At 45.1% G+C, this 17,892-nt stretch overlaps 1 protein-coding gene across 1 annotated transcript in view; it reads right to left on the bottom strand.

The window, feature by feature from the left end:
* LOC144762658 (uncharacterized) overlaps positions 1–17,892 on the bottom strand; it is a 1,356,333-nt gene that overhangs the window by 978,218 nt on the left and 360,223 nt on the right. Inside the window, exons 11-12 of the mRNA XM_078647891.1 lie at positions 343–387; positions 215–250 (exon numbers count right to left, since the gene is read on the bottom strand). Of these exons, the coding sequence (XP_078504017.1) occupies positions 215–250; positions 343–387 (81 nt within the window). The remainder of the gene's footprint in view (positions 1–214; positions 251–342; positions 388–17,892) is intronic.

Genomic DNA, 17,892 nt, shown 5'->3' with positions numbered 1-17,892 from the left:
AACTGTCGAAGTCAAACTAATGTAATTTACACTCATGTGAGGGCACAATATATGTGAAACATACATTGAAGATGTTTTAATCAGACCCATACATTTGCTGAATTCTACCCACAATATTATATAAAATGATATTCTTTAAAAACTATCAATATAAGGCAGCCTATTTAGTGCTTAGAGCAAGCTGAAATTATATTCACATATTTAGCTTTCTTACCTGAGACTTTGGCGCTGTCTACAGAGTGGTCATGTTCTACAAATTCAAGCAGATAAAAGAGTTGAAACCAGTGCATTATTTAGAGATATGAGATCCACTTACAGATTCAAAACAGTTCGCTTGTTTACCTTTTTTATACAAGCCTTTGGAGATGTCTTTAGAATGTTCATGTTCTGCAAATCACAAATGATAAAAGAGGTGAACAAGTACATTATTTGGAGAAATGTTATCATCTTAAAGCTGTAATAAAATTCACCTCTTTACATTTTTTAGGATATGTTTTCAGGGTGGTCAAGTCCTTCAAATTTAAAATATTAAAAGAGTGAAAATGTGTAGGTTTGTTCTTTGTGGAAATGTGTTCACAAATTCTTCAGTTGCAATAAGACAAGGGGCAGCATGTACAACGGTTTTTACGGTCACAAACGGTGAATCGGGCCATTTGCAACTTCTAAAATGGCCTGTAGTATGTATCAACCCTGTTTTGTGAGTCGGTAACCTGTTACCAACTCGCAAAATAGGATTTGCGAGTCACTATTAGGAGAGGCGTGCCAAGGGTGTGCCTTTCTAAAAGCGAGTCGCATGTGGATGTACAATTGTTTTGAGACCGTAATGCGGTTGCAAAACAAACGTAGTTTACCGCCTATTTCAAGTAGGTGGTAAACCAGACGCAACAGGCAAAGGGTTCTCTGAGGACCCTTTCCCTTTTGTGATTCACAACAAAAACATTTTTCAAGAGCAGGCAGTGGTCTCATGGACCACTGCCCACTCTTCCAAAAAATTCAACAGAAACATTCCATTTTTCTTTTTTAAATGCATCCCTTTTTCATTTAAGGATTACAGGCTGCATTAAAAAAACATCTTTAATTATTTAAAAAACAGTCCCAGACATGGTGGTCTGCTGCCCGCAGCAGGCCACCATCCCTGTGAGTGCTGGCCATTCCCAATGGGTTGCAAATTGCGACCTGCCTCATGAATATAAACTATTATCCATACTAATATTATAAAGAGAGAGCCCAAAACTTTGAGGCGGGTAATCTCAGTAACCACAGCACCAATCACAACACCCAATACAGCGTTGGAAAGGGCAGTTGCAGCAGAAGGACATAGGCTATGCAGACGGCCACCATATACATTTAAAAGGTAGTCCCTTGTGGGCGTGTCTGCGTTGTGCTGTGGGCGTGGGCTGGGGGGTGTAACTAATGCTGGGGGCGTGTGGTACGGCCATCATATCGTGGGCTGTGGGCGTGTGCTGGGGGCGTGAGAATTGCCGGAGGTGTGACAAACGCTGGGGAGGTGTGTCCGCCCTTCATGCCATGTGAGTCGTTCATACAAGCGCCAATTACGTTGCTGCGCAGCATCAAGGGGCCCGCTGGGGGCTTGAGAAACGCTTGGGGCGTGTGTCCGGCCTTCATGCCATGTGAATGCAATTTCGCCGCATCAAGGGGCACGCTGGGGGCGTGAGAAACACTGGGGGCGTGTGCTATGTTCCGCCCTTCATGCCATGTGAGTCGTACATTATTCAGAAGATCGTCTGCTGTGGCCGTGTGCTGGGGGCGTGACAAACGCGTTCAGCTGGAGACGTGGTAAGTAACGTTACTGCAGCCTCTCCTGTGTGCTGTTATTGAACTCTCTGATTCAACGAAATTGCACGCGCCTGCTACCATCAACCAGGCCTCTAGCTGGGCTCAGGCGGCGGATCACTACACCAATTACACGCGCCTGCTAACATCAACCAGGGCTGCAGCTGGGCCTTCTCCGTCCCGATTCTAATGAAACAAAAAATGTTGTCTACCGCGAGATTTTAAAATAAATTGCCCTTGCCAAATACACACATTACATACATTCTATTTCATACCCGGACAACGTTGGGACGGGCTGCTAGTCACATATATATATATATATATATATATATATATATATATATATATATATATCTATATATATATATATATATATATATATATTCACTGAAAAAACCATAGGTTATAGACCATATATAGTTAGGGATTAGCATTTAAAAAACCTTATTTTACTCACACAAAACCATTGAAATTCCATATATAGTTAGTTGCACTAACTATATATCGCGCACCCGCAATCCACTGCTGATGATGTCACATATTACATCATTCATGACATGGTCAGTGACATCACTGATGACATCACTGATGACATCTCAAATGACATCACTGATTACATCATCCAGTGACTGTGTGTTTCTGTAAAGTTTAAATATGTTTTACATATTGAAGAATGAGTAGATGTAGAAGTGTCTGGATGAAGGATTTAGTAGGTGCGTGACTGACTGTATGAGTGAGTGATTAAATGTGTCTCACTGAGTGCATGGGTTAGTGACTAAACTGTCTTGATTTGTGCATCATTATGTCTGTTGTTCTGTAAACTGCTGCATGTGTTGGTCAGTAGCTATATGAGTAACTATATGGGTTATTGATTGATTGCCCAAGTATTTGTATGGGAGACTGAGTGTGTGTGTGGCTGGCTGGGAGGTGTGTGACTCTGTGCAGATCAATGTGTACTTGTATCAATGATTGTATAAGAGAGTAAGTATGTGTTAGTATATGTTTCAAAATGTAAGGTGCTCTATGTTTAACTGTATAGATTAGAAAATGGAAGTGTGATTGATTATTTACAGGACTGACTAGGTGTGTGAGTAACTCCATGGATGAGTGACAGAGTGTGAGAGTCGGTATAGGTGTATGAGTGCATATGATAGTGTTGTAAAGATGAGTGATTGTATGTATGAATGATTGTATGGGTAAATGAGTGAATGTGTGTGTAAACATAGGAATCACTGAGTGCGTATGTAGTAACTAGTATTGGTGTGTCAATGGTTTCAAAAATTATACTCTGTATTTAACACTGGGTGTAACAGAGGTTATATTAAAGTGTGAGGAGATGCATTGTATTGTCACATGAATGATATCATCAGTGATGTGGTCATTGATGTCAAATGAGATGTCATCAGTGATGTCATCAGTGATGTCATTTGAGATGTCATCAGTGATGTCATTTGAGATGTTATCAGTGATGTCATTTGAGATGTCATCAGTGATGTCATCAGTGATGTCATCAGTGATGTCACTGACCATGTCATGAATGATGTAATATGTGACATCATCAGCAGTGGATTGCGGGTGCGCGATATATAGTTAGTGCAACTAACTATATATGGAATTTCAATGGTTTTGTGTGAGTAAAATAAGGTTTTTTAAATGCTAATCCCTAACTATATATGGTCTATAACCTATGATTTTTTCAGTGAATTTTCAAGGTTTTTTAAATGCTAATTCCTAACTATATATGGTCTCTAACCTATGGTTTTTTCAGTGAATTTCAATGTTTTTTTAATAGCAAATATCATAAGCTGTCGAATGTCAAGTACGTGGTAAGTAAAAACATTTTCGTGTTTATGCACACTGATCTGCTTTGAATGCTGCCCCCCCCTCCCCCTCATTTCTATTAGGAGTACTCTCTCTTTGCAGATAGTGAAGGGTAGTTAACGCAGGCCTTTGCCCCCGTTGTAATCCGTCGTGCCTGCTTCTCTCTCCATTTGATTGATTGTTATCCAAGCATTTACTGTTTTAGAATTGGTTCTCTTTGGTTCATTCTCTATTTACAAACAAGCACAGAGTCGCAATACTCTGTTTAGTCTTTGCAGATAGTGAAAAATCGTGTAAAAAAACAAAAGGAATCGAGCAAAATCAGTAGGCCACTAATGGGATCTCTTTTTGACCTCGCTAAAATAGAAACATTAGGAACAACCCCTCATGAGAAATACGAAACTAGTGAGATGAACTGAGCTCCACACCATGATGGCTGCAAGACAGCTCGGCTCCGCCACCCACCCCGCCCAAAATAACGATAAACTCTATGCAAATATTACAAATATATACAACACACCAGCAAAGTAACAGGGTAAAACATTTTATTAAATAACTATTTACATAACTATTTTATACTTTTTGTTGCCCGATCCGGCTAGCTCAATCGATCGAGCATGAAACTCATGCACTCTGATAATTCAAAGTTTTGAGGAGTGCTTGTAACACTGTCTGAAGCCTATTTGCACTTGCTACAGCTTCACTATTCTCAATGTAAGTGGGGGCTGTTTGAGGACGTGACTGCATTTGAAAACAATGTGATGCGGTGCCACCCTGAACCGCTTGACGGAGGCCCCCGAGGGACGGTGTCATGGCGCGGACTCGGAGGGGGCGCTTGGCTCCGGCCCCCTCCGCAAGTCGTGTTGCCCTGGTGTGGCCTGAGATCGCCCCCGACATAGGTGGCCGGCTCCCGGGGTCAAGCGGAACTTTTTGCCTTTTGGTGAGTCTTCCATTCTTGACCTTGTCCCCCAATCCGTTTCACCTAAAGACACGCTGTAGTGGGGCGCCCCTTTACCGTTTCAGTTGCCATTCCGCCCGCTTTTGCTACACTGTGCCTCTTCCGCTATTCAGCTGTTTACCGCCTGCTCTTTTGACTACAGCGTCTCGCTCACCATGTACTTGAGTTGCTCCCGCTCTTGCGGTGCAGCGATAGGCGGCTGCCACAGGACTCTCAAAATGGCGGCCGGCTCTTCAGATTTGGGCGTGGTCCACTAAAATGGGCCTGCAACACCTTGGAACTCGGACGCTTGTCTGCTAGGTCTTGGACCCCATTCTCGAAAGCGTCCCCTCAGCCTTGAAGATTCTACAAAAGTCTTGGGGGCCCCCGACTCCCGCAGGCTTCTGGTGGGGAGCAGCTAGCATGATTGCTCGTGGAATGGCCACGACGGAGCTACGAAATGGTGGTGCTCTCATGCTAACGCCAGCTTCAGTCTGAAACATCCAGAAACACTGTAGACTACCAATTCGATCAGTTCCGGTAGCGCCCCAACGTGACCCGGTAGAGAAGAACTTGCCCTCCCCTCTTTGACTGATGGTTCTTGTTGCCCGTCCCTTCTGTTGTCATTTAACAGAACTATTTAGCCTGCTGAAAGGGGTTGTGTTCCGACCGCTGGTTGGTGGAGACATTTTGACTATATTCTGGACCTGCGTTGTCGCGTAATGCGTCATATGACGCGCCGCGTTAGCGCATCCGGAAGTGCTCCGGTGCGCGAAGCGCAGCTTCCCGGAAGCGATCTGGGGCGCGGCGCGCAGCGCGTAACGTAAGCATAACAGGTCATGTGACTTGTTAATAAAACTTTTCATTGGTTCATTTTTCTTTTCTTATTCTAATGATGAAAGGCTTGGTCATATGACCTAAAAATTACGCTTTTTATTACTTTCGAACATTATTTTTTCTTAAACATATGTTATAATGTTCCAGGCTAATGTACATTCCCGGAAAATTTACAACTGTCCTGCAAGTAAAATATATTCCTTTTTCGAGAAAAAGGGCGTTTCTTCGTCCCATGACGGAGCCGTTGAGCAAAAGAGGCTCGGCCTGCTGTCTTAGTCGCCGATACGCCTGAATATCAGATTCTTATCGATCACTTTATGTTGCAGAAGTAGAAACACAACAGCCCTTGACCATTTATCTTTGCTGCGTTCCTGCGTATAATACCTTTTACCCTTCATGTAATTGGACTGCTTTATTTCACTTGCCTTTTACTGATTCTAAAACAGTGACTATTATTAAAAACTTTACCAATGTAAATACTACTACCATGTTTTCTTTTAAAAACCTTTATTGTGAAAATGTCAGTATACAAATACGGGCCTATAACCAGGTGGGCCGGCCATGGAGCAAACTGTAATCATATATGATGAGTAGACATTTACACTGTAGAGGAACGTAACGGGCGGGCCATTAGGTTGCAAGAACTAAGGTGTCTAACAGTTGCGGAATCGGTGGACGTACATTTTATAATTAAAATACGACAGAGCCAGTTACAATAAAATTATCTAGATATACATTTGCGGGCAAGTACCATGGGTGACGTTAATTCGAACTTTCAATAGTACAGTAATCAATAACACATCAGAACTTAATATCAATAGGGATGTCGAAATATTCAATCAATTCTCGTCCCCGCCCGCCATGTGCTTCAAAACTGCATACGTATCTCGTAGTTTCAAGGTTCAGCAACCAGTACACAACAAGGAGTTACGAGTCCCATTTATTCCGGCGCCATTTTGGGCGAGGACGGGCAGGTCCAAGATATAGTCAAAATGTCTCTACCAACCATCGACTATGATGATGTTCATATGCTGTATTTATTAGAGTAATACTCATCTGTCCACATGAAATTAATTTGCCACAATCTAAACATGTCATTTTAATCTTTCCAAAGTTCTTCTAAATATTTGGGACCGTTTCCCTTGCCTCTGATACTGTCAGTGCCACTTCTTTGGTGAATGTACTGGCAGGTCGGGGGTTCTCCTCCAAATCTCTCTTTTGTGCAGCACTATAATTAATCGGTGCCACCTCTCCATATGACGATGCATGGTATAGTTACCATAACTATATTTTTTTTCGGTTCCTCTGGAGAGTACATCGTGGCAGATGAGGCAGGTAACGTACCGGGCATTTACCTTTTTTGCATGTAGAGGAAAGGAAAAAAAATTCGAGCGTCCGAGTTCTAAGGTGTCCCAGGGCCATTTTAGTGGACCAGGCCCAAATCCAAAGAACAGGCCGCCATTTTGAGAGTCCTGTTGCAGCCGCCTGTCGCTGTAGCATCAAGAGCGGCCGAAACTCAGCTGAATGGCAACTGAAACGGTAAAGGGGCGCCCCACGACAGCAGACGAGCCTCCACCTGGGAAGGCCCGTTCACGCCGCCTCCCCCCCCCCTTCGGGCACCCCACGCAGTTATTCGGAGCAGGATTGTAGGATGGCCACACCAGTGCGGCAATTTGCTAGACACCACCTCGGTGCCAACCGAATCTCAGCGCCTTGGGGTGTCTTCTATTCAGAAAACATTGTTGTGCTGCCTTCGGCCTATTCGCCGCAAGTGCGCACGCAACTCAGCTGCATAGCGAGTGAAACACCAAGGGGCGCCCCACTGCAGCCGAGGAACCTTCATCTTGGGGGCGACGCACAGCATCACATTGCTTTCCAATGCAGTCAGATCCTCAAATAACCCCCACTGACTGACGCGAACTCACAGGCCAACGGAGCGCCCCACGCCGACTTTCGGCGCAGCATTGTAGGATGGCCACACCAGTGCGGCAACTTGCTAGACACCACCTCGTTGCCATCCGGATCTTGGCGCGTTGCGCTGCCTTTGGCCCTATTCGCACATCGGTACGCTACTGACGCCATCTCACAGGCCAACGGGGCGCCCCACGCCGACTTTCAGCATTGTAGGATGGCCACACCAGTGCGGCAACTTGCTAGACACCACCTCGGTGCCATCCGGATCTTGGCGCGTTGCGCTGCCTTTGGCCCTATTCGCACATCGGTCCGCTACTGACGCCATCTCACAGGCCAACGGGGCGCCCCACGCCGACTTTCAGCATTGTAGGATGGCCACACCAGTGCGGCAACTTGCTAGACACCGCCTCGGTGCCATCCGGATCTTGGCGTGTTGTGCTGCCTTCGGCCTATTCGCACATCGGTCCGCTACTGACGCCATCTCACAGGCCAACGGGGCGCCCCACGCCGACTTTCAGCATTGTAGGATGGCCACACCAGTGCGGCAACTTGCTAGACACCACCTCGGTGCCATCCGGATCTTGGCGCGTTGTGCTGCCTTCGACCTATTCGCACATCGGTCCGCTACTGACGCGAACTCACAGGCCAACGGGGCGCCCCACGCCGACTTTCAGCATTGTAGGATGGCCACACCAGTGCGGCAACTTGCTAGACACCACCTCGGTGCCATCCGGATCTTGGCGCGTTGTGCTGCCTTCGGCCTATTCGCACATCGGTCCGCTACTGACGCCGCCTCACGTGCCAACGGATTTTCTACGCTTTTTATACCCTATGCCGCATAACAGGTCATGTGACTTGTTTATAAAACTTTTCATTGGTTCATTTTACTTTTGGTTTCCTAATGATGGAAGGCTTGATCATATGACCTAAAAATAACACTTTTCATTGGATGAAAACTTTTTTTTTTCCCAAACGATGAAAGCCCCACCTTGTTTCTGGATGTTTCAGACTGAAGCTGGCGTCAGCATGAGAGCACCACCATCTCGTGGCTCCGTCGTGGTCATTCCGCGAGCAATCATGGCAGCCGCTCCCCACCGGAAACCTGCAGGAGTCGGGGGCCCCCAAGACTTTTGTAGAATCCTCAAGGCTGAGGGGACGCTTTCGAGAATGGGGTCCAAGACCTAGCAGACAAGCGTCCGATTTCCAAGGTGTCCCAGGGCCATTTCAGTGGACCAGGCCCAAAAAGGAAAGAGCCTGCCGCCATTTTGAGAGTCCTGTGGCAGCCGCCTATCGCTGCACCGCAAGAGTGGGCGCAACTCAGCTGAATGGCGGATTTTGACACAGTGTACCAAAAGCGGGCGGAATGGCAACTTAAACAGTAAAGGGGCGCCCCACTACAGCAGACGAGCCTCCACCTGGGGAGGCCCGTTCACGTCGCCTCACCCCCCCCCCACGGGGCGCCCCACGCCGTTATTCGGAGCAGCATTGTGGGATCCCAAAACCAGTGCGGCAACTTACTTGACATCACCTGGGTGCCATCCACATCTGAGCGCGTTCTGCTGCCTTGGGACTATTCGCACAACAGACCGCTACTGACGAGCCACCCCCCGGGACGCCCCACGCCGTTATTCGGAGCAGCATTGTAGGATACCCAAAACCAGTGCGGCACCCAGGCAACATCACCTGGGTGCCGTCCAGAACTCAGGACGTTGTGCTGCCTTGGGACTATTCGCACAACCGACCGCTACTGACCATTGTTCCTTCTTTTTTCCTAAAAATGTTTAAATGTTTTTACTGTTTTTGTTGCGTTGTTTATATTTATAAGTTATTAAAGTTTTATAATCCTACTACTTTGTTGGAGTGCTATATATTTTTAATGTGACACATAATTGTAAAAACTTTGATGTACAAAGAGGCATCCCTGGAATCTTCCGCTTCAGGCTCGGTCCCCTCCCCAATCACAATACAGGATGGTTTTCAGATAGTAGGAACGCGTGTGGTGTGACGGATCTCATCGGGTGGGGGCCTTGATCTACTGTAACTCCTTTGAAGAGGGGTGATTCTTTACAGCTGGGGCCATAAAGTACATCTGCAGGGCTACCTGATAGCCTGGGACCGGCCTGGACAATCAGACACAGAGGAAGAGGAGTGTCAGAGGGTGCGGTAGAGAATAGGGCGAAAGGGAGGTGTCGGGCGGGCACAGAGTGTGATTCTCAGGGAAGAGCAGCGCAGATGGGGGGAGGTTTATTGCCCATGCATAAGACAGAGAGCGGGGGTGACCAGTGCCTGGGGGAGATGCTTGCGAGGGTGGGGAGCCATGCTAAGGATCGACAGCGTGCAGAGAGTGGGTCTGGTCAAGGCATCTAAAATGGCTGCCGTGCACGACAAAAGTGTGGCATTTGAAAAAAGGCAAGATGGCACAGACAATGTTTTTCAACACTTCCTGATTTCCTTCGAATCGAACGTTAACAGACGTTATCTCTCCCACACTACCGGTCCCCCTAGGCTTAAACGCCGAAATGGTAGGGACTGCATCCCGTGGAGATAGGCCGAGACGTCACTCAGCAGAAAAAAAAGTACAAAAAAGTCTATAAACATACAATAAGTTAAAAGTCAATCATTCTTGTTTCCTTGTAGTACGCTCCCCAGTCCGCTTCCCGTTACGCTAACCGGGCGCACCCCACCAAAAAAAACGTTTTTTTAAAACCTCCACATCAAACCTATGGGGTCAGGGAGGATCTACTATGCCCCCTTATGGTCATTTGCCCCTTCGCTTTGGCCTCCTCTTGTCTCTCGATCCTACCGAGAGACAAGATGGCGGCCGCTCCGTACTGTTTGGAATGTTTACAGACACCGGAGAGCCAATCAGCTTCGCTTCGCAAAGCTCCGTAACGCGAAAAGTACGCGAAACGGAGCGCTACCCGGGACGCTGTCACAGATATATATCTTTTTTTAAACGTTAATTTCTCAAAATCCACTGCAGCACATATATTGAGACCCAGCAAAGGCACATCGGGCTACCAGTCCCTACAATTTTGCCAAGTTTCGTGCAAATCCATTCAGCCGTTCGAGCTAAAAGTGAGTCCAACCGCCCTATGGAAATTAACATGGGAAAAACGCGTTTTGGGACCCCCATTTTTTCTCGGCCCCCCCTTGACGAACCGCCCCAAATTTTCAGGGGCTGCTCAGAAACAAAATGTTCAATTTTCCTGAAAATTTCAGCCAATTCCGTCCACAAACGCCAAAGTTATTAGACATAGAATTTTAAAAAATCCCATAGAGAAAAAATCCTAACTATATATACCTACTGGCGACCGCCAGTAGGTAATATATATATATATATATATTAACACATTTAGGAATTGCAAACAGTGCTTGAGACGCTGTTGTACATGAGGTTTTGTGACTCATGAATTGTGTCACTAAATATCACAATTTGTCAGTTGCAAAACCGGCCTGTCATACATGTTGCCCTAAGTCTCTCCATCGATTATGGCCTTAACTTGCATCAAGGTATCGGTCAAGCAGTACCTCATACCCACCGTTCGCATTAAACATTTTTTGGTGTTATTTTTATTTAAAACTTTGAAAATCTACATCTCTCATTCCCCTTATTGGGTCTTTGTTGTTTTGGTGTCATTGTACTCATTGAAATATCCTCTATATTCATACATTGGAGTGAGATCTTTGTTGTTTTTGCGGTATTATGCTCATTAAAATATACTCTATTATTTTTAATTGGAGTGGCATTTTTATAGTGTTATGGTTTGGGATTTTTAACTGTTTAGCACTTCTAATGCACTTTTTCTAAATTAAGCATGTCTGCCCTTGTGCTACAGCTACCAGGAATTGAGCTCAGGTTTTAATGACTGGAACCTTTACTTGATACAACGAGAATAATGCCATTATTAAGTGTGGTAGACTACTATCCACCAAAATTAATATTCCACTTTCTCACAAGCAGCAAAAAAACAGAGGGGAGATATTATCAAGAATGGTGCAAACATTATCGCTGCTTTACCGGCTGGAAGCTGCTGCTAAAGCGGAGACAAGGGGCTTAATAATATGCTATAGAGAATTCGAATAGAATCCCAGGTTTGATGTTCTTGACACCAGAACCTGGGCTTCTATAGGAATTCTCTAGGGCATATTATCGAGCCCCTTATCGCCGCTTTAGTGACAGTTTCCTGCTGGTAAAGCGGTGATAATGTTTGCGCCGTTCTTGATAATATGGCCCAGAGAAGGGTATGAAGATTGAACAAAAAAAGGTTACTTTGTATTGTCTGGTGTCTGCTGTTGCAGGAAAAGTTTCACTTATGGTGTCTATTCACATTTTGCGCCCTTTTCCAAGAATGACATATTTCAGTCAATTTTAACTGGGACAGCAGGCAGACGTAGCAAATGTTTTCCTACCTCACCAGGAACTACTTTAGCCCTCACCAAGGGCCAGATGTACGAAATCGCGTGTCTGCAATTTCCTAATAGCTAATTGCTATTAGGAAATTGCAAACTGCGATGTAAAACAGTAGGTTTGACACTATTAGCGATTCCAATTGGGTCACAAATGGACCTGGCTCATCAATATTCATGAGGCATGACTCAATTTACAAACCATTGTAAATGGCTACAATCACAGGGATTGCTTTTTAAATAAAGCCTTTTTTTTCTAATGCAGCACATTTTTCTTACAGGAAAACGGAATGCATTTCAAAAATATTAATGAAAAGCTGCCTTTTAATTTTTTAACTGGAAGTAGGTGGTAACTGTGACTGTTTTGAGACCGCATTCTGGTCGCAAAACAGTCCTACACACCAGTGCGACTGCGAATAGGAAGGGAAGCCCTTAACACGCCACGTCCCAATAGTGACTCGCAAACCCTATTTTGCAAAGCAGTAATAGGTTATTGACTCCCACAGAGGGTTGGTGCATGCTAAAAAGCATTTTACTGGTTGCAAAAGGCCCAATGAGCCGCTTGCGAGAGGTCAAATGCTTCGTACATCTGGCACCAAATGTCTAAAAAAGCATGTGGGATACTGCTATAAACTGTGTTTTTCTTAGTTTCTAGATAGCATCCAATGCGGCCCTTAGAATGCAAGGTTGCCTAGAGAAAAAAAATCAGAAAAGCCATTATGCAGCATGATTTTGTTTACATGCTGAGTTTAAAAGCAGGAAGTAGAAAACATTAGAAAACCATGCGACTACATTGGAAAATATGTTAAAAAACCGCCGATGCCACCTGGTGAGCGTTTCAGGGAATTCACGATTTGAAACGCCGCTCTTGAAGTGACAGATTATTTTATAAATGAACAGTGTAAATTCTTCCAGTTATTTCGCTTTCTAGTAAAGAGCCTGTTTTTTTGTGCTCTTCACCGAACTTCATATCAGGTGCTGAAATCCATGAAATATTTCACACACAGGGTAACTAGAAGTGGGCAACGAGGGTTCCTTTATTCAAAGCCGTGGCATAGTTAAAAAGAATGACACTGACATTTAAGAGTGCTCGCAGTGGTAATTTTCAAATGCCTTTAATTACAAAAACAAAGTTAATTCAAATACAGCATAGGCGCGGGAAGCAGGGGAGCGGGGTTGTGCAGCACGCCTAAAAACAACTATGCTGGAGTTCAGGAGGTGAACGAGCAATAAATATGTTTTTACATTTTCAGTTTGTCTTGTCATATTTGCTGTCTTCAAAGACAAGGATCAAATGTCAAGCAACGTTTTCTAAAACATTGTTGCTCATTTGGAAACATATTTTTCTTTTATTTTTCTGACTGCAAAGAAAGGAAACAACATCCAAATAGTGAATACTTGCACATCTACCACTCTGTTTGCTTGCACCATAATTTGTGTGCCTATGCTACTCAAACACAAACTGTTGCCCCTACAATTATGATGGTTGAAATTAGGAGTGTCTGCATAAGATGGGACATAATTGGATTTCCCATCATCCATCCCACCGGACGTGATGTCCCTCTACTCCCCTCCCGGGACCTAATTAATGGCTGCCACAGAGTGGAGACGCACAGCGAATGCACCTCTGGCACTTTCAGTATGCCAAAGGCAATCCTGTTAGCACCCGTCCATGGCTGGACAGTACCGTGTGGGACTCTACTTGCTGTCTAACAGAGCTAATACCAATATCCACCCACATCTCGAACTTTGGGATCATCATCAACAACAACTCGACATGACCGCTGCTGGCACTGTTGGTACACCATAGTCAACCTGCCTGCACATTCGTGCCTGGACCATCCACAGCTGGACCATGGCCTGTGGAACTCTGCCTAGTGGTCAACAAAGCTAGGACCGATACCCACCTCCAACCAAAACTAAGAACCTCGAATTCATTATCAACAGCAAACTAGACATGAAAGCCCAAATCAATGTAATCACCGCCTCATGCTTCCATACCCTGAAGATGCTAAGGAAGATTTTCAAAAGGATCCCAACGAGTACCTAGAAAACCCTCACGCATTCCCTGCTCCTAAGCAAGCTGGACTATGGGAGCACCCTCTATGCCTGGATCAACAAAAGACTCACTAGAAGGCTGTAGACCATTCAAAACACTGCTGTCAGAATCACTCTCTACCTCTGATACTGCACTCACACCACACCTGAAGGAGCTCCACTGACTCCCCATTCACAAGCAAACACAATACAAACTCCTCACCCACACTTTCAAAGCAGAACACTTCATTGGCTCAGCTTACCTCAACAATCGCATCTGCATTTACAAACCTTCCAGACATCTCCACACATCAGGACCCCTACTCGCACAAATACCAAGGAAATGGAAAACCAGATCTGACTGTCCAGCCTTCTCCTAAATCACTCCTAAATCGAAACAACCTGAAGATACATATAAGAGTCTACTCCCCTATTCTTGAATTCTGCAAGAAGCTGAAGACCTGGCTTTTTGAGTGCTCCACTAGACCATAAGTCTGGCTAAACAAACACCTGCTCATGATGGTACACTCCACAAATGTGCATAAAATAACAAAGGGCATAATTGCAATGGTGGTCAGACGAGCAACCAACCACTATTGCTGTTGGCAGGGGACCGCCCAACAAGAAGTCAGCAGTCCCACCACCCAATTACGATGTGCCCACTGACCTGGTCAGCGGAAAAGCACTCTATAACACTGCAGCTTGTGTTGTGGCCCAGGAAATTTTACGCAGCACAAGCAGCAGTGTTATTGAGCACTTTGTGCACATTTATGCACCATGTGCCAGGCAACAAGGGGCAGATTTACAAGCCCCTTGCGCCACTTTTGCAATACTTTTCCCATGATAAAAGTGACGCAAAAGTGGTACAAGGGGCTTGCAAATCTGCCCTAAGTGCTGCCTGGCACATGGTGCATGAATGTTCATGGGGGCACTACATGTGCCCCGGGGGCCACATTACATTACGGTCGGACTGACATAAACAGGCAGTCTGAAAGGGACATCGTATGCTGACAGTGGTGCCTGAGCAGGCACTGCCTCCATTTGGGATCACGATTCTGACTGCCACCCTGGGGAAGGCGGTGGTTTGTCCCCCATCTGTTAATGGTCCAACCACCTGCATCATAAGTAAGCAAGTAAAGTTTTTTATTTGCACAATTAATTAAAATCATTGCAGAGTGCATCATAATACAGTGTTTGAACTGATGCCCTGTATGCCGGGTGGACCCTAAATCCTAATAAGGGTCATAATTCTGGTTTGACAGTTCATCCTGCAGATTCTTGTTTAGTAAACCGAAACTCCACTTAGATGCACAAAAACTTGTGAATCAGGGCTTAAATGTGCTAGATTTATAAAGTGTAGATGTTGGCAGTGACCATGAACATAAGGGCCTCTATGTACTTTCTATTCTGTTGATACATATTCGAGATATTTACACTTTTCTTTGTAAAAGAAAGAACCTGTTTTTTCTACATGTGTTAAAAAACCTCTGGAAAACTTTGACATTTTCTTTTCACTATCTCCACAAGAGTGTCACTATTTGGGGGGTGCGGCCAGCGGCCGAATATTGTAGACCTGAGCTAGAGGAGCTTTGTAGTCCAAGCCACTCTACCCATCTATCCGACCATCATTTGCCACTAATCACGGGGGAAACGATTCCCCTGGCTGTCCCTTACCTTATCGGTTTCTGTTGTCCAAGTCTGGAGACGATTGGGCCGGGGGTTTTTGCGAGGAGCTCTGGTAACCTCGAGTGAGGAGGAGAAGTCGTACCGGTCGCCACCTGGAACAGTGAGAGAGGCCTGAAAGACGTGAGGCCAGGCAGCCAACACATGAAAGAAGCCCAAGAAATGAGGGACAGCTCCATGCCGGAGGGAAGATCGTAGCCCTGCCCCATAGATCAGGGGAGGACCCTGTGATGCCACGACACCTGACTGCCTGGCTAAGACACTCCGGTCAGAGGCCGGTCGGAGATTGGAGCCTAGCGAGGAGAGACCTGAGGCTGCAAGACGCGTGGCACGCGGCCCAGCTCTGCATCATATCTGAAGTGGCGGACGCCCAAACTGAATGCCACAGTGACGGAGGTGAGGAGGTTGTGGTGGTGGAGACATGGAGTGCCCGGTAGCTAGATTGGGGCTGCGTGGTGGCACAGGTCTTGAGCCCCCATCTCCCCCCATGCACATCTGAAACATCAGTAAATGTCCAATGGACCAACGAGAGGGGCCCAGACACATAGTTTGGAGTGACCTCCAGTGGGTTCCTCGAAGTTCTTTGTAGTCAAGAGAGCACATAGGGTGCCTGCCATCCCCCAAAACAGGGCATACACCTTTGCACCATTGTAGCTTGTATTTCTTACAACAGGGACAGGGATGTAATCCTGCAGGCAGCAAAAAGGGCCCCAGATTTGAAATTTAAAGCAATCCCTGTCGCCCTGTTTCCAGACTATACCCTCAAGGTCCAACAACAACAGAGAAGCTTCTCTGAAGTAAAGTGGGAATTAAGGAGGCGCGAACTCAAATATATGATGCTTTCTCCTGCCAGGCTCTGTGTAATAGTGGAGGGGAAGACATGGTTTTTTGACTCTCCCGACCTATTAATGGACTGGCTGGAGGGCTGGCTGGAGGGCTGGTGGGAGAAGGTGGATGACACCAGATGCCACTCCTGAGGCAGCAACAGGACACAGACGAGTCTGAAAATAAGGCAGGGGGCATCGATAAGGGGGGGAGGTTGATTAATTCCCCAAAAGGGAGCGGGTGGCCCCAGGTCTACCGCCAATACAGATTGTGGCGCAGGTGTGGGGTCCGATGATCGTGTTTTGTGAGCCGTAAGGGGGGAGTCTTCTTTGTTCATGATATGAGGGGAACACAGACTGCTGCAGAAAGAATAGGATAAGTGATAACAAGTCACCCATTAGCATTGTACTTAAGCTACACCTTCGTGGGGATACGATTTCCTCTTGAAATTTAGTTCACTGTTGTGGTAGAGCAGGGAAGAGCAGTTTGGTTGCAGCCTTCTCGATACTCCCAGTTGTTAATTAACTGACATGTTTTTTTTCTTTTTAGGGGCGACAGGCACCTTGCCAGTTGGGGGAGGGTGAGTAGTTCAGTTACCACCGGGCAGGGCAGCAGGGTGGGGTGAGTTTTGAGATTATGGAGTTAGTTGTTAGAGCAGATGCAGTCACTTGGAGACCAAAAACAGTAATATCATATTGGGCAAAAATCCATATTAGGGCGGCCCCTGACATCCAGTTTATCTTGCAAGATGGCGATCCCCCTTAAAACCAGGTCTTGGCTGTCAATCCTCTCGTAGAATGTAAATGGCCTTGGCAACAAGATTAAACAAAGCATGATCCCCCAATTTATCTGTAAACACTCCCCCAACATCGTATTAATGCAGGAAACCCACTTACTATGCAATACTTGCAAGGCGATGAATAGGGGAAGATATACAATGGTGGCACATTCAGGATATACCACACCTCTAGGGGAGTGTTATGTAATGTTATGTTAAGCAAACTTATAAAGCTCATGGCTGCCCCAACAACGGGGCATCCCAGCACTGTCAGACAGGACAGACAGGGAGGGGCAGAGGGTACACAGACATAATATCGACTCCAAAATATCGTTTGGACAGAATATCGAGTTTTAAATATCGTTTGGAGAAAATATCGACAGGACAGAATATCGACAGCCAAAATATCGTTTTTAAGGTAAGTGAAGTAATATCGACTGTAAATAATATCGAAAGTAAAAAATATCGTTTTTTATATAATATGTAATTATTTATAGTGTTTTTATGTTATAATATGTGTGAAAAGTGTCATTTTATGTTATAATTATTTTTAATTAATGATTTTTTTTTAATTATTGTGTAATTTTATTCTGTAGCCGGTTGTGGGTTTATAGGGGAATAGGGTGGGAAGTAATTTAATTATAATTAATTAAATATGTAAATGTATTAATTGGTAGTAATAATTAATTAATTGGTAATTAAATAATATATGTTAATTATTTAAAATTTAATTGGTAATTAATTTAATTTAATTTATTAATTGCTAATTATGTAAATTAAAATAATGTATTTCCTGTAGCGGGTTGTGGGTTTATAGGGGAATAGGGTGGGAAGTAATTTAATTATTATTTATTAA

The sequence above is a fragment of the Lissotriton helveticus genome, chromosome 6 (assembly GCF_964261635.1).
Source record: "Lissotriton helveticus chromosome 6, aLisHel1.1, whole genome shotgun sequence".
Lineage (NCBI taxonomy): Eukaryota > Metazoa > Chordata > Amphibia > Caudata > Salamandridae > Lissotriton > Lissotriton helveticus.
The sequence above is the reverse complement of the archived record's forward strand: the minus strand, read 5'-3'. Positions and strand labels throughout refer to the sequence as shown.